The sequence below is a fragment of the Myripristis murdjan genome, chromosome 22 (genome assembly GCF_902150065.1).
Source record: "Myripristis murdjan chromosome 22, fMyrMur1.1, whole genome shotgun sequence".
In the NCBI taxonomy this organism is placed as follows: domain Eukaryota; kingdom Metazoa; phylum Chordata; class Actinopteri; order Holocentriformes; family Holocentridae; genus Myripristis; species Myripristis murdjan.
The window spans coordinates 20,557,292-20,583,516 of NC_044001.1; the positions used below are offsets into that span (position 1 = coordinate 20,557,292).

The 26,225-nt window shown below is 40.9% G+C and overlaps 3 protein-coding genes across 4 annotated transcripts; 1 reads left to right on the top strand and 2 right to left on the bottom strand.

The window, feature by feature from the left end:
• Nucleotides 1-282: 282 nt before the first annotated feature.
• Nucleotides 283-6,107, bottom strand: tdh2 (L-threonine dehydrogenase 2). Its single transcript, XM_030045238.1, has 9 exons — nucleotides 5,837-6,107; nucleotides 5,483-5,690; nucleotides 4,871-4,913; nucleotides 4,714-4,784; nucleotides 4,427-4,576; nucleotides 4,128-4,300; nucleotides 3,893-3,983; nucleotides 3,536-3,805; nucleotides 283-1,869 (listed from the first exon to the last, which is right to left on the bottom strand). Exons 2-9 carry the CDS (start codon nucleotides 5,673-5,675, stop codon nucleotides 1,724-1,726), a joined length of 1,137 nt encoding a protein of 378 aa, XP_029901098.1. The 5' UTR covers nucleotides 5,676-5,690; nucleotides 5,837-6,107; the 3' UTR covers nucleotides 283-1,723.
• A 3,230-nt stretch (nucleotides 6,108-9,337) lies between these two features.
• Nucleotides 9,338-21,322, bottom strand: LOC115354329 (myotubularin-related protein 9). 2 transcript variants are annotated; one of them, XM_030044677.1, is made up of 11 exons: nucleotides 21,000-21,322; nucleotides 20,106-20,162; nucleotides 19,557-19,665; nucleotides 18,758-18,883; nucleotides 17,672-17,845; nucleotides 16,944-17,161; nucleotides 16,607-16,768; nucleotides 14,596-14,737; nucleotides 11,118-11,338; nucleotides 10,858-11,009; nucleotides 9,338-9,721 (listed from the first exon to the last, which is right to left on the bottom strand). In XM_030044677.1, the coding sequence occupies exons 1-11, from the start codon at nucleotides 21,182-21,184 to the stop codon at nucleotides 9,624-9,626; spliced, it is 1,644 nt and encodes a 547-aa protein (XP_029900537.1). In that variant the 5' UTR covers nucleotides 21,185-21,322; the 3' UTR covers nucleotides 9,338-9,623. The 2 variants fall into 2 exon arrangements, with proteins under 2 accessions (XP_029900537.1, XP_029900538.1); XM_030044678.1 differs by lacking the exon at nucleotides 20,106-20,162.
• Nucleotides 21,323-22,412: 1,090 nt separating this feature from the next.
• fam167b (family with sequence similarity 167 member B) lies at nucleotides 22,413-24,733 on the top strand. Its single transcript, XM_030081749.1, has 2 exons — nucleotides 22,413-22,831; nucleotides 23,310-24,733. The coding sequence occupies exons 1-2, from the start codon at nucleotides 22,463-22,465 to the stop codon at nucleotides 23,571-23,573; spliced, it is 633 nt and encodes a 210-aa protein (XP_029937609.1). The 5' UTR covers nucleotides 22,413-22,462; the 3' UTR covers nucleotides 23,574-24,733.
• Nucleotides 24,734-26,225: the final 1,492 nt, after the last annotated feature.

The window sequence follows — 26,225 nt, forward strand, 5'->3', positions numbered from 1 at the left end:
CCATCATCATCATCATAGTCATCATCATCATGAAAATGCCAACAGGAAATGCCTGAATCGCCTAATGAAGTAAAAATTGGTGTAACTGACACAAACCATGAAATCTTTCAAACATTTGCCTATTATTGTAAGCAATCATTTCTTGAAATTAGAATAATTAGACTATTAATCAGCAATTTATTATTGGAGTTCCAATTCAAAACACTGCAATGCTTCTTATACATTGTCGCTGCTGATTGATACACAGAAACATCTGGTTTCAAATTAAACTACAATTGAAAATAAGGCTTCATCTTTTTATTGGTACTCATTCATACCCAAAATCACACTGCTGACAAGGAAAGAAATTTTAAATAGGCTTCCTGTTTTGTGATAAGGCACAGGTAATGGAGTTGAATGCTATACGTGATTGTCCTTTGACAGAATATTATATGATATGTCTTTCTTATAAAACACTCAGAACACATACAGTTTTCAGAGCTATTGTGAAGTGATAGTGCCAGATGGACTAACACAGACTGTGCCAAGTGGCAAGTCCTTGATTAAAACTGCACTTTAATTCAGGGTTCATTTAAATTGCCTTTCAGATTTTATCAAAATAACCCCCTGTGGGTTTGGCATTGTAAGCATTTAATAAAATATTTTCTTCTGTTGAGAAGCTGTTTAACCACTATATCACTCTTTGTAAAGCACTTTGTAAGGTTGATTTTGATAAGTGCTATATACAAATAAATATTATATTATTATCAAGGACTGAACAAGGCTTAAAATTAAACTTGCAAAGAGATACATCTAACATTAGGTAGATTATATAGAATAATGGCAGTACAGGAGTAGTACTATGCATAATGGATGTGTAATGGTTACACTATGGCAGCAATGGAGACCAGGATGTATGAACACACATTGCCACAGAATTTAAGATAACCTGAATATAGTTTTTTTTTTCTTTTCTTATTTTATATGTCTTCATGTTGAGTCATTCAGTTCCAATGAGTCATTATAGGTCAGAATGAACTACACCAAACTCAAAACATTTGTGGCAGCCACTCCAGATGATCATGCTAAGAAGTCCAGATTAAAACCTACTCCAGATTAGCTACTCTTAACGTGGAACTGGCACATCTTGAATTATACATTGTGACAAACTATTTTCATGGATGCACTTCCATAACATTTTAAAAGTATATGATGCTTAAAGAAAAGTAAAAAGTAAAAATGATTTGCTGTTTCATCTGAGGTAAGATCCCCCGTGTGTAAAATACTGTTTAAACCATTGTAACAATTAAAACAACAGAGAATGAAGATAGTAACAACAGAAGATAATGATTGACAATATGGTTCCCTGAAAAAGAACAAGGCGGCAGTGTGTGTGTGTGTGTGTGTGTGTGTGTGTGTGTGTGTGTTTCTGTGTGTGTGTGTGTGTGTGTGTGTGTGTGTGTGTGTGTGTGTGTGTGTGTGTGTGTGTGTGTGTGTGTGTGTGTGTGTGTGTGTGAGATGCTTTGGCAGTCAACTTCTCAGTATCCACTGTTAGTTGAGAGGCTCTGGCTGAGGATTCCTATTTTGTAAACAGTCTCCAGCTGAGTGCTATAACTTTCCAGAGTAACAGGAGATTCTGGTAGTCAACTCAAGTCAAAGGAAGTTTCAGTGTATTGTGTGTAAACGCTGGTTGAAGAAAACTTGTGGGTAGGGGGTTCGGTCAGTCTCTGTGAAGCAGGCTTTGCTAGCTGATTGGCAGTCCCTCGTTGGTCCTCTTGTTTCGGATGGCGCTGAGCATGTCTGCGACCAGCTCCTCCAGGCCAAAGGCTGGTGACCAGCCCCAGTCTCTTCTGGCGTTGGAGTCATCAAACCTGACCGGCCAGCTGTCCGCTGCAAAACGACCAATGATTTTTCAAATAATTAAAATTTGAAAAATAAATTAAAATGATAAAATAACATTTTCGAATAGAAATATATATTCAAAGATTATAATATAATAAAATGTGTAAAATATTATATTATATGTTATACATTTTTTTTACATGAAAAATATAATATATAACTGTACTGTGAATCCTGAAAACTTCACAAATTTTGATTTCTTGAGACCATTATAAATTTATTTGTACATTTATTTTCTGCTTTATTATTATTAATTATTATTTCTGCTTCTTATTTATTTTGTTACTACTCTCATTTCACACTTTTGACTTTTATCTATTTCTTATTGGTCTTAATCCTGTATCTGGTGTTTCCTCAGTGCATATTGATGAGACTGATGACAGTGTTTCCTCAGATCCTGTTTTTATTGTCTTTTTTAGGGTGGGAGGTATTGTTTTATTGTTTTACGGTGCAAAGCACTTTGGGTTGAATGTATTTGTGTGAAAACTGTTATATAAATAAAGTCGGTCAGTAATCATATATAGACCTTTTGATATAACAGTATTATGTCATTACTAATATATTATATTAAATACAAAACATGTTGAAACATGAATCTCTTTTCCTCTTAATATGATAACAGAAACATCCATAATGACAAACAGGAAACCTGAGTAATCATCACTCTACAGCTGGTTGTTGCCAAAACAATGATTCAGTTAGACTTATTTAATAGCCTTATTTACCATATAAAGGAAATCAGCTGATGATAGAACAGCAAAAATACAATGTCGCCATAATTTAGGCTGCATGTGTATGCCCATATTAATTCCAATCTGTTTGTTTGTTCTTTTACTTTTATTAAAGGAACAAACAAGTGCAGCCAGACTCACACTTTCGTAGTGATCCAGCACAGGCCTACATAACATCTGTGTCTCTTCATATCTATCTATCTATCTATCTTTATAGATATAGATATATATTTATGTATGTGAGCTAATGGTAGCCTTATGTTACTTGACTTAGTAAATCATTAATCTACTCAGATCTATTATCTCTGAATTTCTTTAAATATGACAATAGATGTTAAATATGACCACAATTAAACATGGAAGTGGGCTTACATTTAATAAATTATAACACATTCAAATTCACACATTCAAATTTTGAATGTGTTATAAAGGATGGAAAAGAACTGAGCATTTTTTTTTAAAATTTATTTTATTGATCCTTTATTTAACCAGATAAAACTCATTGAGATAAAATGCAATCTCTTTTTCAAGAGTGACCTGGCCAAGAGGGCAGCACACTGAACACATGACCAAACAAGTTCCGAGACATGGAAAAACAAAACAGATTGCATTTTATCTCACTGAGTTTTATCTGGTTAAATAAAGGATAAATAAAATAAATAAAAAAAAAAAATGCTCAATTCTTTTCCATCCTTTATAACATTCAAATTCACACATTCAAATTTTGACCTCATTAGGCCAATCTGCATAATTTGGGGATTTTTATCTTTAATTAGTGCCAGCATTATGACACTGGAACGCAGTGCCAAGATGCATCATCCCTCCCATTCTCTCAAGATGTGTTTTTGACGTACAGACGGATGGATGCGGATCCACAGAGCCCCAACATCACCACACATATACCACAGAAATTCAACACGTACCAATAGTCTGGCGGACCGAGTCTGGATTGTATGTGACCTTGAGGTGAGGCAGATGCTTGCGGATTTCCTGGGCCACCTCCTCCGGGGTGAAGCTCATGGCAGCGATATTATATGTGCGCAGGGACAGCTGGCACTCTGGAGCCTGCATGAACTCCACTGTGGCACGGTGGCAGTCGGAGATATGCATCATGGGAAGACGGGTGTCAGGGCGCAGGTAGCACTCATGGTGGCCTGTGCTGAGAGCATCGTGGAAGATCTGAACTGCGTAGTCTGTGAAAAGAAAGATCAGGACTGCTTAGTCCATAATTTCTGGTTAATTGTGATCTTGCTGTATATATTCAGATGGTGAAGATGTACCTGTTGTGCCTCCCCCAGGCTGTGTAGTGGCTGAGATCACACCAGGGTATCGCAGGCAGCGGAAGTCCAGGCCATATTTATGATGGAGATACTAAAAGAAAAGGAAGCAAACAGGCAAACAGGATGATGATCATGTCCTTATAGATTTTGAGAATCCATGGATGTCTCTGTGTCCATAAGTATACACACGTGGGTGTGTCCGTGTGTGTGTAACAGCATACAAAAACACACACACCTCCCCCATCAGTTCTCCGTGGACTTTGGATACACCATAGATGGTTCGAGGCCTTTGAACACAGAGGTCAGGAGCAGGGTCACGGGGAGAAGATGGCCCAAAGGCTCCGATGGTGCTGGGGACGAAGAGACGCAGGCAGTTCTCCAAGGCCAAATCCAGAACGTTATGAAGGCCTGGAGAGACAGCAGAAAAGTACAAGAACAGTTTAAATAAAATGATTTCTGTGCTTTAAAGAGAATTTGTTGAGCAGTTTGTGATTTGTGTGTGTGTGTGTGTGTGTGTGCAATTTTCAAGCACACCTGTGATGTTGATCTTGCGTGCTAAGGCCACATTAGCCTCCCCCACAGCACTGAGAAGAGCACTGTAGTGCACCAACCAAGTGATACGGTTATTTACAATCAGTTCTCTGAGGTGCTTGTAGTCCAGCACATCAGCATATACAAACGGGCCTGATGGGAAGAGAGCGGGAGGTGAGGAGATCATAATAAAAACACGGTGGGAAGCTGTAGATTGTGTGAACCGTGAACTGGAGAGGAACTGTGTCAGAAGATCATTTCAAATGAACAAAATGACTTGTTTTGCATACCACTGCTGAACACATGAGGTGGAGGCTTCTTTATGTCTGACAGGATTACATTCTCTGTTCCATACTGTTTCCTAAGAATGAATGTACAAATAATGGCATTCAAATTAGGTATGTACTTTGATTATTGACCTAGTCTATCAAATTTTCTATATCTCACCTTAGTATCTGTGCAAGTCCCACTCCTAACTGTCCGAGGCCACCTTCATAAGAAACAAAAATTAATAATTAGCCCATATGTTACATAATGTCAACATAAAGGAAATATGTTTGGACTAGTATGAAGATGAAATAAATGTTTTCGATGCACCATGACTCTGTTGGACAGCAACGTTTTTTGTTATCACCACAGCTTTATCCAGAGACAAAAAGTGACTGCAGGCTATTATTCTCCGTTCAGTCACTCACACACTCTTTTATGGCACCAGCACTGTCTGCAAGCGGCCTATTGTGATGGGTGAAAATGGGGGTCCTGCTGCCAGTGGTCAGTGAAAACAACTCGAAAAGAAAAAAATGACGACACATGCGTCTGTAGTATCCTCTCCATTGATGCCGTGATGTTATGAATCATCCTCACTCAGAAACAAATTCTTGACACTTAGTTTTATTTTAAACCCAGGATTTACTGTAGCAAATGTAGTAAAAGGGAAGCAGAGAAGGGGCAGCTCCAGTGTGTTTGTTGGAAATCAGTGTGCGCGTTCGGTTTTTTCCCCTTAATAGATAAAAAATAAAGAAGAAGCTGTTGTGTGCTAGAAGGCATCACACATACAACCTGTGATGAGGACACGGGGGTTGTCCCGAGGAGGCGGGGGGCTGCAGGTCTCCTGGCTGTTCCACCTGCTGCTCTGCCGGGGAGAGCAGCTGAAGCTCCGGCCGGGCAGACTCCGCGCCCTGCTAAGACAGCCGCGGCACAACGGGCCCAGCAGAGCCGCGGTGGGCGCACACACCCGAACACCCGATTGCATGTCCGGCAGCAGTCCCTAAAAAAAGTTGACTTGAATAAAACTGGCTGTCAACACCACACTGACCAAATGCAGCTTCATCATCCCAGTAATAAAGAGGACCGAGCTAAAATGACAGGACAGACTTGTACACCAAGTTGAAATAGGATATGGAACAATATTACCTGTGCGCTGACAATATCTGGAGTCTCTGCCAGATGAACAGACGATCACTTGTTTATCTGACTGTGGCAGTCAAGCGACAACCCGGCAATATCCTTCAGTATTCCACAAATTTATGAAATATGAGCTGATAAAACGAAAGTCGTGGCATTTAACTGTTAGAATTAAGAGATTACCATCTGATTGGTCACTGTTTGAGCGCACCGAGCAACCATTGGGTAAATAAGCAGGTGCAGAAAGTCATGCTGGGGTATGTGGTTCTCGCCCACTTTGTCTGACCGCAGTGCTTGTGGCTCTTGACTGAGCAGGACTACAGTCTCCAGCTTGCAAAGCTCTCCATGGTGCGCAAACATGCTGACTCGCTGCTCGCGGGGATTTATATTGTGAAGAGTGTTTAGCTGAGCTTAACAGGTCTGGGAGGTGTGCCAGTTATACCTTTCTTCTATTGATAATATGTATCAGGGAAAATGCACAGGAAAGTAGTTTAGGGACTTCTACAATTAGTCTAAATCAATAAATTCAGAGAAAAGTGAGAATTCCGTGGGTTTAAACACTTAACATAATTGGAAAATATACAGGACTAAAAGGCTTATTTCTGAATGGACGTTAAAAGACACATATGAAAGGACACAAACCATCCACCCTGGTGTATAGGTTCCAGCATGACAGAGCCTATTTTTACCCATGTGTCCATAGCCAACCATGCTGTTTGCACCCGGGCGCACTGTGAGCACTGTCGCTATTTACACACGTGTGTTGTATACTATTGTATGCTATTCATACCCGAATGTAGGCACTTAAACTAATCACCCCAATCCTATTTACATCCATCTACATTAACTTTAACTATTACATGGTAAAACACTTTGACTGAGTTAGTAAGGTAATGACTTAATTCACCCACAAGTTTTAGGTTTATCACTACAGCCTCAAAACACCCATAATATCCATAGTTCTATTTATTATGAGACATTTTTGCTTAAACGTGGCAAAGGAGCACTATATTTACTCTTAGACATTGGGCTGCAAGCACATAACATGCATATTTGTGCTGAGCTATGAAATTATTACTTACTCATGTCTGTCACAGGAACCGGTCAAGTTCAGGTCATAAAATTCACCCTTGAAACGCTGAAAATATTTATGTAAATTCTGTTCATTCAGAGGAAAGCATGCATTTGCCACACCAGTCTGAAAAAAAGGTAAGGAAACAAGATATGGTAGATTAGTTTGTTTATTTACAAAATTATGTCAGAAAGGACAGTTCAGTGTTTCATGAGCAGAATTCCTACAATCATCAATTCCACACTTATTCCTCTCAAAATAACTAGAAGCTCGAGTTTCCTATCCTTTGAATATCTCAGTTAGTTTGGGTTAATTTACAGAGATTCAGTGATATGGGAGGCTCTGTCGTGTTATATTTCCATCTGCACAACTTAAGAAAGTCATTAAAGCCTCCGCAATGCTATCTTTATGGACTGTCTTTGTGAACTGCCCCCTTCTTATTATTCCCTTTTTTAAAATTACTTTGTGTACTAGTATATGACAGTATTAGAGCAGGTATATTTTGTCTGTGTGTGTGTGTGTGTGTGTGTGTGTGTGTGTGTGTGTGTCCCTCTGTTACAATTTGCATTAAAAAAATAAAATTTAAACTCAAAAAGCATTTTAATTTAAAGTTCAAAATTTTGATTTTAATTACACACACACACACACACACACACACACACACACACACACACACACACACACACACGCATACGCACACGCGCGCGCACACACACACGCACACGCACGCACGCACACACACACACACACACACACACACACACACACACACACACACACACACACAAATGCAAGTACCGAAACGTTCAGATTTGGCCAAAAAAAAGTGCTGATCGCTGTCATCGGCCTTGGAACTCAATACGCGCGGTGCTACTTTTTGGAGAGCCGATGGAAAGGAGAGGACGCCAGCAGTTCCTCCGTTTTTGGACCAGAAACGCGAGGGTGGCATCTTACATTTTCCGCTGTATAAAATTCGATTTATAGTCAGCGAGTTTGTGGGTTACAAAAGAAAACGCCTGTGCACTTCTGTAAGAGACTGGTGCTGATTTCATAAGGTGTATCCATATTGGGTACCCTGTGCGTAATTGCGCAGAGAACTTTGGAAATGCACATCACTTCGCCAAAACTACAGAAAGACATATCGGTCCTGCTACATTCATATAGCTACCGAAATTTAATCAGTCTTAAAGAGAAGCCTGTCACACATTCTACAAGCAGCTGTGGAGCTCAGAGAGAGAAACAGCCCTTACTCCAACCTGGTAATGTTACAGGCTCAGCTTTGGTGATATCCCCGGTGGTGTTGCCAGTATTGTTTTCTTCATTTTTTTTTTCATCTGAAACACCAGATTGAACCATACTTATATGTATATCCATCCAAATCTAGCGGACAAATTTACTATATTCACTACATTCTAAAACTGAAGTAAAACCATTTGGCATTTAGAGAAAAAGTTTGGTGATGAGGACAGGTGTAGGCCTAAATAGCAGAATAGCTGCCGAGTGACTGTTCTCACCCGGGTGAAAAGAGACACTCTGTTCTCTATCGGAAGACATATTATGTTTTCAAGACTTATGAAGGAACAATTGCACAGCAGAAAAGCTTGCACACCGGTAACATTTGTAAGGCTCGCTGGATGTGCGATTTTGAAGACTCGATATATTGGGACACAGTTGTCGGAAGTTATCAATATTGGTCTTACAGTGCAGTACTGTAAAGTCGTCAAAATGTCAGCTTTGTTCAAGTTAATGTTTTGGCCATGGGGAGGCGCCAGAGCACCGGTCTTGAACAGGTGTTGTGAAACTGATGCTCATTCAGCAACCAATCACAGGAAGTCATACAGAAGTAAAAGACAACACGTGACACCGACAGCAACTGGTGCAAGACTGTGGTGCCACTGGTATTTAAGTTAATGAGAAGGTCATGGAAAATGTTGTTTTTTGTCCAGTGAGTGCATTTGGTGTCTTTGTGGTTGGACTCAAAACATCAGGAGTCCAGCCGCAGCACTGCATCTTCGTTAAGGACAACTCAGACTCTTATCTATTGATGATGGACATCACCTTAACATAATAAGATCAACATTACTCCAGAATAGGCCCATTTGCCTGTACATTCAGTCATTGTACCAAATTAGGGTTATGGAGGTGGCAGGCCTCACTCTAGGTTTTATGTAGCTGCTTTACAGATTCCTGATATTTTGAGTCCCATGGACAAAAACCAACAGGCTGCATTATGTAAAGTATGTTTTGTAGTATAGCAGATTCTCTGTCCTGTCACAGTTCAAATGGCAGAGCTATAGTGGTTTACAGTTGGATTTTCCATGCCGTCCCATTCACTAGTGGCAGCACAGTCTGGCACCGGTGGCTGTTGCCGTAATGTGCTTCCTTCTTTATGTTTATGTACGTTCCTTGAGAAAAAAAACAGGAAGGGGGTGTTTGGAAAACCAATCGTTCAGATTTATTCATCCATAAAAATATTAGTGATAAAACAATATGTTTTACTCATTAATAATCCACCTGTTTATTGATTTATCGATGTCGATAAGTGGTCCAGGCTCTAAATTATATTTCACTTAGGCTAAAAAACAGCCTTTATCTTCATGGTATCCTGCAATTACTGCATTCATGCCAGTGGAAATATGTTGATCCTCATGTGTCCAAAATGCATCAGGCTGATGATCCAAAATATTGTATCTTCACTTATCCATGTATCACAAAAGGTCCTTATCAGCATGTCAGCTTGCTCCACTCAATGACCATGTTCCTTATCTCCTCTTGGGCCTCCTCCAGGTGACGAGCCTCTGACGTCCACCTCAGAAAAAAGCCTGGGTAGATGGTGAAATATGGTCAAGACATCGATTTTCGGTGCCAAATAAACACTGGTCCCAGCCTGGCCACCCCAATGAAAACTGTATGGCTCCACCACTGGTTACAGATTGCTCGTTTCTCTTGTCTATTCTTACCAGTCAGGCTCGGCTAAAAACAGTCTAGCCATGGAAATTAACATTCTGGAACAGAGCTAGGCATGAGTCAGCAAGAAAATTCTTGTTTGGCATTAAAGTCACCAGAAACATAAAAAAAAAAACGTGACAATGGAGACATCATATGCTGATCAGATAGGAAGGCGGGAAATGAACAAAGTAACTAACAGGTCAAAAAAAGTCAGGTGTAGCCTAACTAACAACCCATCATCCATCCATTCTAACATCCATCTCCTGTGACAAGTGGACAGTGCTAAGTACAGGTGTGACAGGAGTGCAATGTGTGTTGGAGGCACACTGTGATCTGATCAGCCAAATCACCTTCAAAGGGGGTCAGCGATGCACTGGGCCACATACCAAATGTAACATGAACACCAGTGCATCCTGTTGTGTCCCTGACAGCAGGGGAGGACCACCTGGTCGCTTTGAGGAAAGAAGGAGCAGAAGAATGGTGCTTGTTTTTGCATGAGATGACAGGTTGGGTACAGCTGCGAATGGGCTAGAGGTAGGGATTAGAATGGGTGACGAATACTGGGAAGAGAGTGAAAGAATGGAAAATAGAAATGAGGAGTAAGAAAAGGGGAGTTGGTAAGGTACAGAAGAGTGAAAGAATGAAAAGAATGTGAAGAAGTCATTCTGAAAGGTCTGAGGGTGATTGCTCCAAATGGATTTGAGACCCATAATAATGCCACGTGTGAAAAATGATCAGTCAGCATGCCCCAGTGGCTCACCTGGAGCGCATAACACCTGTCAAGGCTGAGTTCTTACTGCAGTGGCTTGGGTTCGACTCTGGCCCAGGCCCTTTGCTGCATGTCGTCCCCTCTCTATCTCCTGCCTTTCCTTTCTCTAGCTAATATAACTACCAAACAAAGCAAATAATGCTAAAAAAAAAAAAAAAAAAAACCTTTAAAAAAAGATAAGTGATCTCTCCACTTGTGAGCAGATCATCCAGATAATACCAAATGTGAACAGAGCCTCACCTCTCCAGAGCTGCAGGGACTGGGGGTGGACTGAGGGCCAGATGGCCAGCTCTGTGGGCTCATATAGTGGGTTGGAGTAGCGGTCCCTCTCCCTGGGTCTCAGCAGGGCCTGGAACAAACAGTGAGTCTTCTCCTTGACCCCTTCAGCACACCTGAGAGTGAAGGAGAAGCACAATGAAGACTGAGGTGGTTGGGTGTTGCACTGGGCAGAGGGAGTACAACACCCAAACACATCCAGTCGGGTCAAAAACAACACTGACCTCTCCTGATCGCTGTTACAGAGGAAGGTGCCGTAGTTGGAGGCGTAGGCCTCTGTGGCCAGCCTGAGCAGCAGCGCCTCACTGAAGCCCAGCGCCAGGGGGAACTGGTGCCAGAGCTGCCACACACAGTCCAGCAGCAGCAGAAACATCGGCGCCTCCTGCTGGAGACGCGCGTGGGAGTAGGCCGAGTGGGCACATCGCAGCTGGAACTGGTGACCCGCCTGGGGAGAATCCACACTTTTCAAAGTAAGAATGAACACGCACAAACACAAACACACACACACACACACACACACTGTATTGTACACACACAAAGTACAACACTTTTTGATATAAGCAGACACCTTTGTTCTCTGTACTGCTATGCTATTGCTCCTTGTACGACTTTTCTTTGAAGCTCCTCAGTTGTGAATGTGCTCAGTAAACAGATTCATGCTAAACGTGAGTAGACATAACATCTTAATAACTTAGGAATGCAAACCTAAATAAAGCAAATATGATTCCTATGTTATAAAATGTATTCATTCATTTTTCATTCAATTCCTCTATCTTTATCTATTTCACAGGGAGGGAGGCTGCCTGGGCAGGTCCATTTTTAAATCATACCTTATTCCGTACATTTTGTATCTACAATCCTTTTCTACTTATCTCTGTCAAACATTTGCTTTGGCTTGGGTCCTAGACACAGTGCTAGAGAAACACAATCACTGTTAATTTTTTTTGTTTGTTTTGATGTGAAATGCTTTGTCTTCATGTTCTGTGTAATCTCAGCAGTGGATATTTAATTTACTTCTGTTTTTATAATTCTCTTGCAGCAGTTAGATATATTTTTGCACTTGTGAGCCAATTTACTGAAGTGACTTTATTTCGTAAGACTGGGAATCAGTGGAATTTTCCTGATGCAATGTGTAAAGGTCACATGTTACACTTTGATTCAAGGCTTAAATTAAATTACTGCTTCCATTCATATAATTTTCAATAACATGGTGCTGAAATATTTTTAATTAAATCATAGTCACACCTTTGGTAGGCAGGTCTTAAATTATATCAGTAATGTTTTGTTGTTTTTTAGTTATTGGTAGGTTTTGGCATTAAAATCTGTTTTAACAAGGCGGTGCATTGTGTGGTGGGACACAGAAAGATGGCTAAGCTGAGAGGCTTTCAAGCCCGACAAGGCTCTGTTAAAGGTTTTGTTCCAACATCTGAAAACTACTGGACACCTGCCATAAAAGTTAACAGAGCAGTCAAAGTGGTAGTGTTAATGTGACCAAAGTGTTATTAATGGCCTATGGTTGGTGATAACCTAAATTTGTATTTATTCCAGATGGCCACACTTTATGTAATGACAAACATGTGACTGTGTAGTTACCTTAAGGGCAATATAAGTGACAAATAAATGTAAGCAATATTTTACTAGAGCAACTGAATTATATAATTACTTAAATTAAGTAATATAGCATGTTTAGATTGATATTTTGCTGTTACACTGGCCTTTGTTTAAATATTGGGTATCAGTGTCATCTACCTCACTCCGATATGATGGATCTCACATACAGTGTTTGATATTATATTGATCAGCTTTGGATGTATTATACAATTTGTCATTTTTAAAAAAAAAAAATTAAATTCCACATAAGCCGGCATGAGTATGTTTTATTACTACTGTGTTTATTTATTGGTAGTATTAGTAGAAGCTGCAGTAGTAGAGGTTCAGGTAGTACAGTTTCGATGCAATATGACCTACATTCTGTTTCAGAGGCTTTTCAGTCCAACACTGAAAACCTGTGATTTTGTGGATTCTTCCAATTAAAAGACACTGAATATGAGCACAAAATATTGCATATTAACAACATCAGTCCAAAGCATACAGGTGTCAGTATCAGTATCGAAAATGACATCAAAAATGATTTTAGACAAACAATGATCAAGAGGTTAGAGAGTCAGTCTTATGGAACAAGATTCACGCCTGTGAGTACATGACTGGCAGAAACCTGGAAATAGTTCCCTCAATGTTTTTTTATGCTTCTACCACATCCAGTCACAGCTTACGATGCAGCTATTGTTATCATGTTGTCAGACAAAACCTGCCTAAAACCGCAAAGGTCTACATCACCTGCATGTATTTTTTTACACAAGGATGCCTGCAGACTGAGTGGCTGTGGAAGTGAAAGCTACAGTTTTAACCAGCAGCTGTAACGTCACAGCCAATTCATTTAGTGAAAGTAGCACTGTACTGTACTGGGTTACGTTTTTTGTCAAAACGTGCCCTGCTAAGAGGAAACTGGGGAAATTACAAGACTTGGTCATACTGAAGTCAGAATAAAAAACAAAATGTTAATGGCAGTAATACTAATATATGTCCTCTTCTTAGGTGCAACCAAGTCACCTATAAAGATTTTTGCTGAGGGGTTTTTTTGTTTGTTTTTTTCAGTTCTTTAGGTTATTTAGATATTCAGATATTTGGAACACTTTCTTTTGATTGTTCATGTTTCTTCTGCATTTCTAAGGTTTGTTCACACTTGAAAACTTTCAAGTCTTACACAACATGTCTGGGAGTTGATGTCTAAAAAATTAGCAGCTTTATTGAAAGGAGGCATCAGAAAACTCAATTTACAAGTTGTTAGGACAAAATAACAATAATAATAATTTTTCAAAAATGAAGACTCTTCTTTGGACCAATTATACCTCTTTTATTCAGTTAAGTGTCAAGGAGGTAAGTGTAAAGGCAAGTACTCTACATTTGGTCAATTACAGAAGTAAGAATAAGGCAGGAACAGGCTGGGTTAAGAACTAGATGATTCTAAGAATTGAATATAACCTTTAGTTTTTCTCACATAAGCTAAGTACAACAATTTTCTTGGATTCCTCTGAAAGGTAGGTATAAAATGAGTCTTTTTAATCTATAATTGGCAAATTCCGAGGTAAATGCAGCAGGAAACGGCAGGTAAGGAAGCATTATTATTTTCAGTGGTGGGCATCTAATTTTGACGAAAAATAAATATGTATAAAAATAAAAATAAAAATAAGAATCATGTTGAAATGAGGTCTCATGAATTCTAATTTAAGACTAATGACTTTTAATGCCTCATATTTGTGTACTTAAATTTAAAATTACATTTATGCCTTTTAAATGCTTTTTAAGGGCCAAAAGACATGCTGCATTATGTGTGCAAAATGCCCTTTTGATTAATTTGACTATTAATATGAATACTGGAGAGGTTTTTTTTTTTTTTTTTTTTTTTTTTTTTTTCATTTCAAAGACAGAATGTGATCTCCTCCAGGACAATGGGAGAGCTTATGTGACAATTTGTAATATTGATGAATTTTGCATCCTGTGACATATGCCAGAAATGTATTCTAGTCAGCATTTGCTAGAGTTAGACCTCTCAATATCCTCATAACGTTTCGCCTTTCAGGACATTTGCAGCTACATGCCTGCCTACACACATGCATGCACATAAAAAACACACACACTCACCTGCACCCACTCCCTCTCTAGCAGAGCGAGGAAGCCCTCTAGTGTGCGGCAGGACGGGTCCATGATGAGCTGAGCCAGAGTGCTGACCAGCAGAGTGGAGTCTGTCCCCTCAGAGCCATGAACCAGGACCGAATGACCGTCCCTGAGCAAAAACAACAGTCACACTGAAGGTCTCCAACATGTTGCAGCTGAACTCTGAACCACATACTGGGGCTCTGCGCTCTGACTTCTCTGAAGAAATGCACATGTAGGGGCTATATGGGTGTGTATGTCTAACAGGGATAAACATATTATATATATAGGGATATACATGATATCTAATACCTCTCCTTAAAGCTCTCTAGGCATTTTTACCCACCAAAACGATTTGTAGCTGAATTTTAAGAAGCAAAATACCCCCAAATCATGTAGTGTGATGTCAGTAAACTGTGCACTCTGCAGACCTACACTTCCTCTGAGTGGTGGTGATAAGAAGGTTCACCCACTGCTGGTGAGTCTAGCTTTCTGAGTGCAGCACTTCCTCGATGTTTGGAAACTGTTATTGTGTCATGCTCTTCAGTTATGATTTATCACTTCCTGTACTCATGCAAGATTTCCTGTCCAAGACCATACCCAAATCAAATATCATCATCATTACAATCATTATCATAATAATAATGAGTATGTAAAATAATTAGGAGATGAAGCACTGCAGTCTTCTCTGCTGTAGCTTCACTCCGGATTTTTGGGGCTGACACTGATTCCAATATTAGGGAGTAAAACAATTCCAATATTGACATATCAGCTTTATTGTCCAAAATGACATCAGTGCACTGATGGGAATTAATAATTATAAATAACTATAAATAGAAAAAAAACCCTACAATTATTATTATTATTATTATTATTATTATTATTATTATTATCATCATTATCATCATTAGTAGTAGTAGTAGTAATAGTAGTAGTATTAATATCATTACTATTAGTAGTAGTAACAGCAAAAGCAGCAGTAATATCCATTATTAATTAGACCAATAATAATTAAACTTGAATTAAGAAAAAGGATAAGATATTCTTTTCTAAATTACCAAAATCCCAAACCAAATTTACCCTAAAAAAAAAAAAAAAAAAAAAAAAGCCTGGGACTGTGATATATCTGATAGGCCAATATTAGCTGATACTATTGGATGATCGACATATTGGTCAGGCTCTAGTAGTTTTACTTAAAAATCTTGCCAAGTTCAGCTTTAACCTTGAATATAAAGAAAGCCTGGATCAAACTTAATGAGCTGCCTCTACATCGTTTCCCATAAATGCAGAAAAAGTTTCCAGAGTTCACACCTCCCTCTGGCACTCCACATTCCACTTTGCTTCTCCCACTGACTGGAATGGGTTGCAAAAAAAAAAACTGTGAAAATGGACAATTTCATTGCGCTCTCTGCCTTCCAAGACTCTATCACTGATATTCACGTGCCCACCTGCAACTGTTTCTCAGCAAAATATCTACACAAACGTCTCTATTGTTGTTGCTGTCTGTCTTTGTCACATTTTAATTTCTTTTGGTTCTTGTTGATGGTACTATTTGCCATGCTGTTTGCTGTCCTCAAGTCCTTCCATGTGCTACCTTGTGCCTCTGCTTTACTTTCTCTTTCATTATTACTGAATTAATTATGTTATTTTCTGAGAGCTGAAAGCCTTTTTGTCTCGGTGTTGGCTTTTCTTTCTCTTTTCCCACAGTGCTGAGATAAAATGCCTTTTCCTGCTTGCAAGGCTCTTACAAGAAATGAGAATGTGTTCTTCAATGACTTGCCTGGTAAATGAAGTTAATAAAATAAAATAAGAATGAGATGAATTAATTTAGGAAGGAACAAAGATCACAGAGATCACTCTGACCATGACCGGTCAATTTCACTTCAATACATTTGAACCAGGGCATCCTTGCATAGCACTGTGTGTACCACTTTCAGCGAATAAAAAATGTGTTTCATATTAAGCGTGACCCCGGCATCAGAGCAGACGTGGTACCCACCTCTCCACACACTCTGCCAGCAGGCCAGCAGTCGACAGCGCCGTCTGGACGTGAGACAGCCACTTGGAGTTCTCCAGCTTACTGAGCCAGCGGTCCATATTGTGGGACTGGTCGCCACAGGCCTCCACCAATTTGATTAGACTCTCCTGCAGGGCTTTACCCCTACACACACACACACACACACACACACACGTATACATGGAGACAGATAGAAACTTGGACACTTGCAGGGAAATGCAGTGGGGAATCACCTTGATGGGAGAGACCTTTTTCATTTAATGGTGAGGGACAGCATCCACTATCCAACACACACACACACGTGCACACACACACACACCTTTCCATCTGTCTGTGCAGTCTCTTCCAGCAGTTGTAGCTGGATTTGGACTCAAACCCCCCGCCTGTCATCCGGGCCTGCTGCGCCTGTTGACTGGACCGGGTGTCGATGATGTAACCTTTGTCGGAGCCGTCCATCACAGCCTGGAGGACTAACTCATCCTCCCTGCAGCGCTTCCTATTGGCTCCTTGCAGCGGCTGACTGCTGCGCATGATAACCTGATGAGCAAAAATACCTATGGGTGAATCCTATAGGTCCCATAGAAACAATGAGAGATGTTTTAGGTGTTTTTTTTTTTTAAGTTAATTTGTGTCTTCCTTCAGCGGTGCATGGATTGCTGTGATAGACAGAAGGATAAATGTGTTCAGGAGTTAAACTTCCACCATCTAACTTCTCCTAAAATGGCTTTTTTTTTACCCCAAGACGTGAATTTCAAATACACATAACACACTGTGTAAATATGACAGCTTCAGTGTTTTTGTAAGGTTTATTTTTTTCACTTTGACAGAGCTAGGGTAATGACTCCCATTGACTTCAAGTCATTATGCTAAGCTAACATGAAATGCTACCCACTGGAACCAAACCACTGGACGTACAGAGGTGAAAATGGTATCGAACATCTTGTCTCTGCCTGGGTAAGTCGGAAAAACGGCATTTTGCCCAAAACGTTGTAGTATTCTTTTACGTCTCTCTGTCTCTGTCTCATACACACAGGGTGAACGCCTCACCATGCCGTTCTTCCTGTGGTAGTAGCAGAGCACGGGGAAGCGTCCTCCCTGTCTGAACTTGGCCACCCTCGCCAGCTGGTCATCATCGATGGCCTTGGGGACAATGACAGCGGGAGGGTAGGAGGGACAAACGGAGTAGTCTCTGTTCACATGGCTCAGTCTCCACTTCTCATGCTGCAAACAGGAGAGAGGTGATCACTGGCAGTCACAGTGAAGGATAACTGTTTAAAAAAAATATGTGAACTTCAATACTTATAGAGTACTCATGTTCACAAACCTGGGTGGTCTGTGATCACTTTATGTCAAAGGATGGACCAGAGGAATGAGGGAAGCAGAAACTTGTTGGTATATCCAGTTTTATTTAGACAATGATAACTCACTGCTCTTTAGTAGAAAGTTTTGGAGTAAACCAAATTATCTTTTCATATCAGGGTTTCCAGGGCTAAATCACTTCTTATAATTGTTTGTGGCTTAATGGAAGTCAACTTGGGAGCACTAAGGAAGTTCAGAAACCCCTGAATCAGTGGACATGCTCTCCGCCTCCCTATGTACTGTAAGCGCATTCCACATGTTGTGGGAATACTGTATCTGTGAAACACTGTATGCATTTTATAGGTTCTCTGTGGCTTGTTGGCACATGTAGCAATGCCCTCAGGATCGTCTACCACTTGCTGCACCGTAACAGCATTCCCGCAGGAGGATCTGTTAAGTGTAAGCAAGGATTCCAACTGCTGGCAGCACATCTAATGCATAAACTCTACGATCCAGCCACTCTGAAGTAAAGGGAAAACACATGTAAGCTATGCGGAGATTGTTCTGCACTCTCAGCACCAGAGGATGTCCTGCATCTTGACCCCCACATTCTGTTTGCCTGATATTTTCCAGTCACGTGGCTGCTCGGATCACTGTTGGCAGTGATTGTCTCCGAGTGTGTGTGTGTACGTACGTTCCTGTGTGCATTACACTAACAAGGGTGTATGCGGGACGTGTCTCTGGTTGGTTACAGCGCATTCCTGTACGCGTGTGTATATTTGCATAGCAGCATGTATGTACAGGCACACGTACATAGATGTACATGTTTCTTACCAGCTCTTCCATTTGAGCGTAGTGCCTCTCGGGGGTTGAGAGACCCCACTGGTCCTCTAGGCTGAGATGAGCAGGCCTGTAAAAGAAGGGGTACATCTCCGACACATGGTCCAGAGAGGACAGAATCTAGAGAGAGAGGGAGAGAGACAGACAGAGAGGCTATAAAAAATTGTTTGCGGACCATAATGCTGGAGACAGAGAGGAGGAGGAAAGGATGCAAAGAGGAAATGCTCAGCAATATTAAAGGAAAGGAAGAAAGAGAAAAACAGCTGCTGAATCCCTTACTGTTGTGTTCTCTGTTTACATGATAAGAGGACCACACCAGTGATTTTGAATGTTTGGCCCATTTACAACAATTTACTCCCACATTATAATGTTCTGCTTTTGTGGTTAACAAAGTCTTTGCTATTCATAAATCACGGAACTGATAATTAGTTGTGTAAAACTAAGGTTTCCCTGGGGACTATTTTCTGTTGGATAGACCGTTTCACTCTGCCCAGTTTCAATTCATCAAAACACAACAGTGATGCTGCTTTTGGGGAAACTAATGTGGACGACATTATTACGATGATGCAGTACTGGTGTGAAGAAAGTTTGAGGTCTCTGGAAGTTCATTTTAATATCGCAGTTGCATGAATAGAAATCAATGACTGGATAGCAGGAAAAATGATATCACAGTTCTGAAATATGATGGCTTGCTTTAGACAAAAAATCAGCAGAAACATGAAATGTATAACTTTTGTAGATATTACACCAAAGATAGTCTGTTAAGGTTACGGGCGGTGGGATTATATTGTACCTCAATAGAGTGGGCGATGTTGAGGCACTGCTCCATGCCTGGGATATCGAGCTGGAGCACACACAGGTCCTTACACTTGATGGTGATGGTCCCTGAGGATCCAGATATCCTGCACACATACACACATTATGAATCCTATGCAAGACAATGAAAACAATACCCTCACGTCCTCCCCCCTCAGCACCCCATGTTTTGGCTTTAGCAGGAAAGTTTTACTGGCAGCAGGAAAGGACAGCAGGGCAAACCCAGCCAGCCGGGCTGTGTGTGGGAGGGGAGTCTCTCTTGCTGACAAAAAGGCGTGCAGCCTAGCTTTGTTTTCCCTCGTTTAACAGTCCATTTATCAAGTGGTTAAGCAATGCAAAGAAAAGAGTGTTTGTGGCAGGCAATATGCAGTACAGCACAGTAGTGAAAGCATGTCTGGAGGCTGACGTGAAAGGGGAACTGCTGTCAACTTGTGAAGAATTGGCACATTTCCCCAACCTCAGCACTGTGGGCAGGAGAAGAGCGCCTGGCAGAGAAATACGCACAGCAACACAAATGATGTCCAACCTTTCACTCTGGCGTGCATTAGAGAAGAGGCCCGAATAGCCCAAAAGGTTTTCCACACTGGTTAGAAAGATTTGAAGGATAAAGGTAATTAGACATGAATTAGACAGTCATGCAACCACCAGCACCAACCAGCCAGCTGCAATATTGATTAGTTCATGTTGATTAGTGTGGATATTTGTATTTATTTTTTCCAACCACAGTACATTTCAGTGAAAAAAAAAAGATCAATTTTAACAGTCATTTAATGACTTTAGGGGACATTTATGCTTCTTAGGAGACTTTAGGGCTAGGCGATATATTGATTTTATATCAATATCATGATATGAGACCCGATATCATCTGGCCTTTTGGATATTGTTATATCACGATATGGCATTGTGTTGTTTTTGTTTTAAGAGATGCAATTTTCTGGATAATTTTTAACTGTTCATCTGTTCATCGTATCCACATTACTAATGATGATTTATCAAAAAAAAAAAAAAAAAAAAAAAAAAAAACATCTTGTATGTAAATATAAATATAAAATATAATCACAATATCAATATAATGGTATTGAAGCAACATTATTATCAAGTTTGATGCTGTCCATATGAGCAGCCCTGAATTTGTGTTGAAGTGAGGAAAACCCTGCCAATATGGTGTGATAATTCATTTGTTTCCAATGAGATCAAGTTAATGTATTCTCTTGGGTAAAGTATCACATGAAACTGGTTGAAGTGCCTTATTTCAAGAAATTGTTTGAAATTACTTGCATTACAAAAAATGAGCTCTCACTCACCTGCTAATGACTTTTTCCTTACCTGTAGAAATGTTTTTAATTGAATCCTTAACTAAATGCCTTGTTAAGTTTATTGTTGAGTTTATTGGTGACTCAGCTGTCACACTGCGCCTCACCTTTTCTCAATGGCATCGATGTTCCTGAGGAGCAGGAGGACCTGGCCGAAGCTGCCCTCCTCCCTGTCCGAGAACAGGAGGTGATGCCCGGTGATGCACAGGGTGCCTCTGGCCGGTGGGTGAAACGGCTGCCGGAGTACCACATCCTCGACATTGGCGGTTTTGATGTGCTCGGAAAACTCCATCAACTCTGTGCTGAGGCAAAGTCTTCCGCCTCTGAGCAACAAATGTCCCGGCCCCTCAACTGCAACTCACTTCCTCGCCCCTCGCTTACTCAAGCCTGAAAATGAAAACGTGATTCTTGCACCAGATCAGCTCCCTCCCCCTTGGTAGCAGTCTGGTAAGGGTGGCTGTTATCTGTTTGTTTGGTGATAAGAAACCTATAAATAGACTTTCATTTTCTCCCAGCCCTGCTCAGACCCCTAGGTTGTCGTTTTTTTTTAAAGTTATGTGGTTAATGTGAAAATGTCTTGTGGCACAAAAGACGGAAGTGACAGTTTCCTGACAAAGAAACTGAAGTGTGACGGTCTCCTGGTCACCTGGTCAGCGATTTCACTGGAATTAAACAAGTGGTATACTCGGTAGGGTGTGTGTGTGTGTGTGTGTGTGTGTGTGTGTGTGTGTGTGTGTGTGTGTGTGTGTGTGTGAGAGAGAGAGAGAGAGAGAGAGATACAGTTGGAGATACTTGCAATATGACCGGCGGCCACTAGATGGCAGCATGCTGTCAGATTTAGACGAGCAAGTTCGGTAAATAAACTCTGACAATCTAATGATCTGCTTTTTTGGAGAAAATGTAAGAAAATATGCAAACAGAGTAACGGCAACAGTTCTAATCACACCTGATTTAAGAAATCTAACACCTTGACATTTACTTTAAATAATTACTCTGATAGACCACACAAAAAGCCACAATTATAAAGCTTATTTTTATTTAGTCAAAATAATAATCTCGGCAAGCCCCTCTCTGAGAAATATAATCAAATTATCGTCCCTTTACTATTCATCGTCATCGTTTTTATCTTGTTTTCCTTCAGTGTCTCTTTTGTATCATTTTTTATCTTTTATGTCTCACTGGTCTTGTATTATATCAACTTTTGTAAGCAAGTAACAATGAGAAATTTTATTTTTGCTGCTGTCTTGCAACTGTTTATTAGATATTATGACAGGGACTTTGTAATTTCTGCAATGTAAAGTGCTTACTACTACTACTACTACTACTACTACTACTACTACTACTAATAATAATAATAATAATAATAATAATAATAATAATAGCAACAATAATAATATTGTTGTTGTTGTTTCCAGGAACGCTGGGGGATAAACCACATGAAGGCTGTATGAATTAGCAGCTCTCCGCTGTGCAGGGATATGGGCGGTCACTGCTGCTTATCTCCCTATAAATGAGGCAAGGATCTGCAGCGCTCCAAACGCCAAGTTTCCAATCCAACAGGCGCACTTTAATGTGCCAGGTCTTTTCAGTGCAGCCTCGTTCATTTCAAACTTTCCTCGCGGCACCAATGGATTTTAAAGAGTTTGGAGGAGATGACCTGACCGAGGCAGACACTGAGGATCTGGACAGCGTGAAAGCACTCACAGAGAAGCTGAAGTTACAGACGCGCAGACCGTCCTATTTTGAGTGGCAGGAGCGGCTCCAGAGCGGACCGTGGAAGGAGGGCTCAGCGGACAGCTCCACACTAAATCCAGACTCGGAGGGACCGGTCGTAAACACGCCCGTCATTTTGAGAGATGACAATTCCGAGCTCGTCGTGCGCAACATCTGTGGTTTTGATACCATCGATGATGCTTTGGAGTTTCTCAGGAAAGAGCTTGTAAGTGACTTCTCAGCACTTTATCTTTCTCAAAGATCATTCATATAGTGTCCAACTTGTGTTCCTCCCAGTTGCAAAACTTTTGAGAATCACAGAGGCTCTTTTTTAGCCATTACAACTGTTTTAAACTAAGATGACTAGGAGTCTTGTATGCACACTCATGCACCAGCTATCCTACCAACTATAGGTGAGTCACTCACCTATAGTTGGTGATGTGCTTTGCATGAACGCCTGGCTTACAGAGAATGGCATGACTGACTTCATGCAGTCCTCACATTCAAACAAACAGTTTGCGAGACAATAGGAGTGCTGTGTTCTCACACTCTCAGACTTGCAAGCATTATCAGAGAAGGCAGATTAAAGAGTATAAGATATCAAGTCAGTCCAAGAGCCGGTCCCAGACCTTTTGGACTCTCAATGACGCCCACTCTCTCTAACCTCCCTTGTTCTCACCATCCCTCCCTCCCTTGCTCCCCAGAGAGAGATGCAGGTTCAAGACAACCGTCTGGCCCGCCAGCTGATCCGTCTGCGGGGGGAGATCCACCGGCTGAAAGTGGAGCAGGTGTGCCACCGCCACAAGGAGATGCTTGACGACGCCACATATGAGCTGGAAGAGTGCGGCGAGGAGTCAGATCTACTCTGCGACATCCCCATGAAGGCCGCTTTCGCTCTGTCCACCCCTCTCAAGCATCTGGGCCTCACCAAGATGAACATCAACTCCAGACGATTCTCACTGTGTTAAAACCACCATCCTTATTTATCTCCCCGAGGACAATTCTGTCTCTGAGTGTGCCTAGGTGCACTAATAAGGCTTGCTCTCACTTCAGGATGTGGTTCAGCGACAGAGGGAAGAATGGCTGCCAGCAATTGGTGCAATGGTGAGAAAAGAAGATGGCTCCTTTGATGTGTACCTTGGCTTACCGTGCATGAGGAAGCCTCTGCGTTCAGCCCTGTAGGGGCACACACCCACAACACGGAAGCACCTTTCTGCTGAACCTCCTGAGCTTCAGCTGCTCCGCCGTTATCTTTCTTTAGCCCACTGCAGTCAGATTCAGAGTTAGATAGAGCCCGGAGGATAGATCATCTTGGTTTTTTTCATTACACACTTGGCATTTGCTGTTGCACAACTAAAATTAAAAAAGGATATGTGCTCAGAAAGTGCAAAACAATTGTGAAGAAAGTATTACTCTCTTGCTGACAGACAGGCGGAGAAGTAGGAAAATGTTTGCAGGCTTCAGGATGCAGGACAGTCTCCATGGTGCCATCACAGAGGGAGATATTTTTTCATGTAGCTAGATAACATGAGATCAGATGTTACTGGGGAAAACACAATATCTGAAAGTTTTTTTCAGGAGTTGACTGACAGGCCTGAGGAAAGCGATCCTGTTCGGATTCTGTTTAGTTTGGTCTGGTACGGTCCCAAACAGCAGCCTTACAGGAAGTGTGGGAGGTCTCACTCCAACATTCTCACACCTCTTCTTCACAAACCAAAAATAACAGAGATCTTCATAGGGTCACTGCTGGAATGACAGGACCTGGCAGGAGAGCATCCCACATGTTTTTGCTTTCCATTACAATGTCCAGATGCTGTCAAGTACTGAATATAGACTGTATAGATTAGCCGCTGCATTGTATTGCTCAGTGGGCAGCATGTATACTTGGTGAGAGATGGTAATGGTTGTTGAGTTTTATGACAAAAATCAATTGGTTAAATGATTCTACTGTAATATGGATGTACTTATTGATCAAACTGTACAACAAAAATGTTGTTAGACTGTTATATTCTTTTGCGCAAACAAATGCCAGTTTAAAGAGATTTCCATGTCATGTCACTTCTATTTTTATTAGTCTGTACATATGAAGAAGTTTAAGTTGCTGTTTATTAAAAATTAAACGGTTGCCAAAAAAGAAAGGTTCACTTCTGTGTGTCTGTCTGCTTGTCAATCTCATGTTCCTCCTATCTGGGTTAAATGACCTCAGACACTTACCGCTCCTTCAGAGGTGTGCCTTTTAACACCCTGGATCCTGGTGTCACCCTGCACGCTAGTTTTGTCTTTCTCCCCATGAAACATTCATCACCTGAGTGCAATGTACAAACATGTGAGTGGGGCCCTAGAGCGATGCACAGGACCACAGACATTGTTTACAATTAGCCTAACATGAAACCAAATATGCCTTGGCAGAGTGCGGCCCTTGTGGTATGAAATGAGAACATAACTAGGACCGCTGAAATGAGCGTAATCTGACATACTTTTAGCAACTGCATGACCTCATGCATGACGTTAGACCTAAATAGTGAGAACTGACTCCCTTTAAATGGATGATATTTCATGGCAGACGCAATAGAGAGTGATCTTGCCCCTTCAGGTCTTTTCCTTCGGTGCATGCTTTCACAATAATGCGCCACAGAATGACTTATGTTTCTCCTGCCAATCAATTCATACCCTGCAGACAAAGAGTTTCCATGAGCCTTTTCCCCACATCATACCATATCTCCAAGTCAGCACTAGGTAATATTGCTGAGCGTGAATAAAAAAACATAATATAATATCAAAATAAATCCACCTCTTTAAATTGAAACGTATACAGAGAGTGCATGGTCAGAATTTGAAGAGCAGTCTCCACCATGTCCCCTGCGTTCTTGCTGCACGTTGTGTGGCATATTTTTATTTTCATCTTGTTTGGCTGAAATATTTCTCGCTGCTGTTTTCTGTGTACATGAATAAGCACTCGCTCACTCACCTGAAACCAGCCAGCACCTGCATCATCATGAAGGAGGCAGTGTGTGTGGTGGTGGTGGTGGAAAACTTTCTGCATATTGATAGTATCTCAGTCACATTGCGTGTCAGAATGTGATTTCCAACCACATTTGGAATTAGTGAGAACTGTAGCAGAGGGGAAATCGGAATAGCCTGAGAGCCTGAGGCGTTTATTCTGCTGACGGCTGATCTCATAGAGATAGTGCTGTTCTTTGAAACATGTGCAATTTGATCTCATTACACAAAAGTGAAATTGGAATCTGATTAGTTTCCTCCTTAACTGTTATTACTGCCATGGAAAAGATATGATAATGTGAATGCACTCATGCTTCTCATCATTTTGTAGTGCAAATCTGTGTCTTTTTTTTTTTTTTTTGGAACCGTCTTTGTTGTCAATGAGTACATCCAACATATTATTGTCAAAATGTTTAAACATCAACATCACAATATCTTTTTAGCACATTTTGAGTTACACTCTCTATGTGCACTCCCTCAGACACACACTCATTTAATGGAAAAAGACTTCTTTTATTTGGTTACGTAGCATGTGAGACTTAATCTATGCTGTGGCAGTCAACTCAGCGCCTATTTCTGTGCACTTCCTGCAATGTTTGGACTGACTTCCTGCCAATATG

Coding starts and splice junctions, on each gene's coding strand:
- tdh2 (XM_030045238.1), bottom strand. CDS start 5,675: ATGCAATCGGGTGTTCGGGTGTGTGCGCCCACCGCGGCTCTGCTGGGC. Junction 3,984..4,127: donor ACGGAGAACTGATGGGGGAG/GTGTGTGTGTTT, acceptor CTTTTCTTTTAG/TATCTCCATCATAAATATGG. Junction 3,806..3,892: donor GCCTGGGGGAGGCACAACAG/GTACATCTTCAC, acceptor TTCTTTTCACAG/ACTACGCAGTTCAGATCTTC.
- LOC115354329 (XM_030044677.1), bottom strand. CDS start 21,184: ATGGAGTTTTCCGAGCACATCAAAACCGCCAATGTCGAGGATGTGGTA. Junction 20,163..20,999: donor ATCGATGCCATTGAGAAAAG/GTGAGGCGCAGT, acceptor CTTTCTAACCAG/TGTGGAAAACCTTTTGGGCT. Junction 11,010..11,117: donor TGTAACAGCGATCAGGAGAG/GTCAGTGTTGTT, acceptor CTTCACTCTCAG/GTGTGCTGAAGGGGTCAAGG.
- fam167b (XM_030081749.1), top strand. CDS start 22,463: ATGTGCCAGGTCTTTTCAGTGCAGCCTCGTTCATTTCAAACTTTCCTC. Junction 22,832..23,309: donor AGTTTCTCAGGAAAGAGCTT/GTAAGTGACTTC, acceptor CTTGCTCCCCAG/AGAGAGATGCAGGTTCAAGA.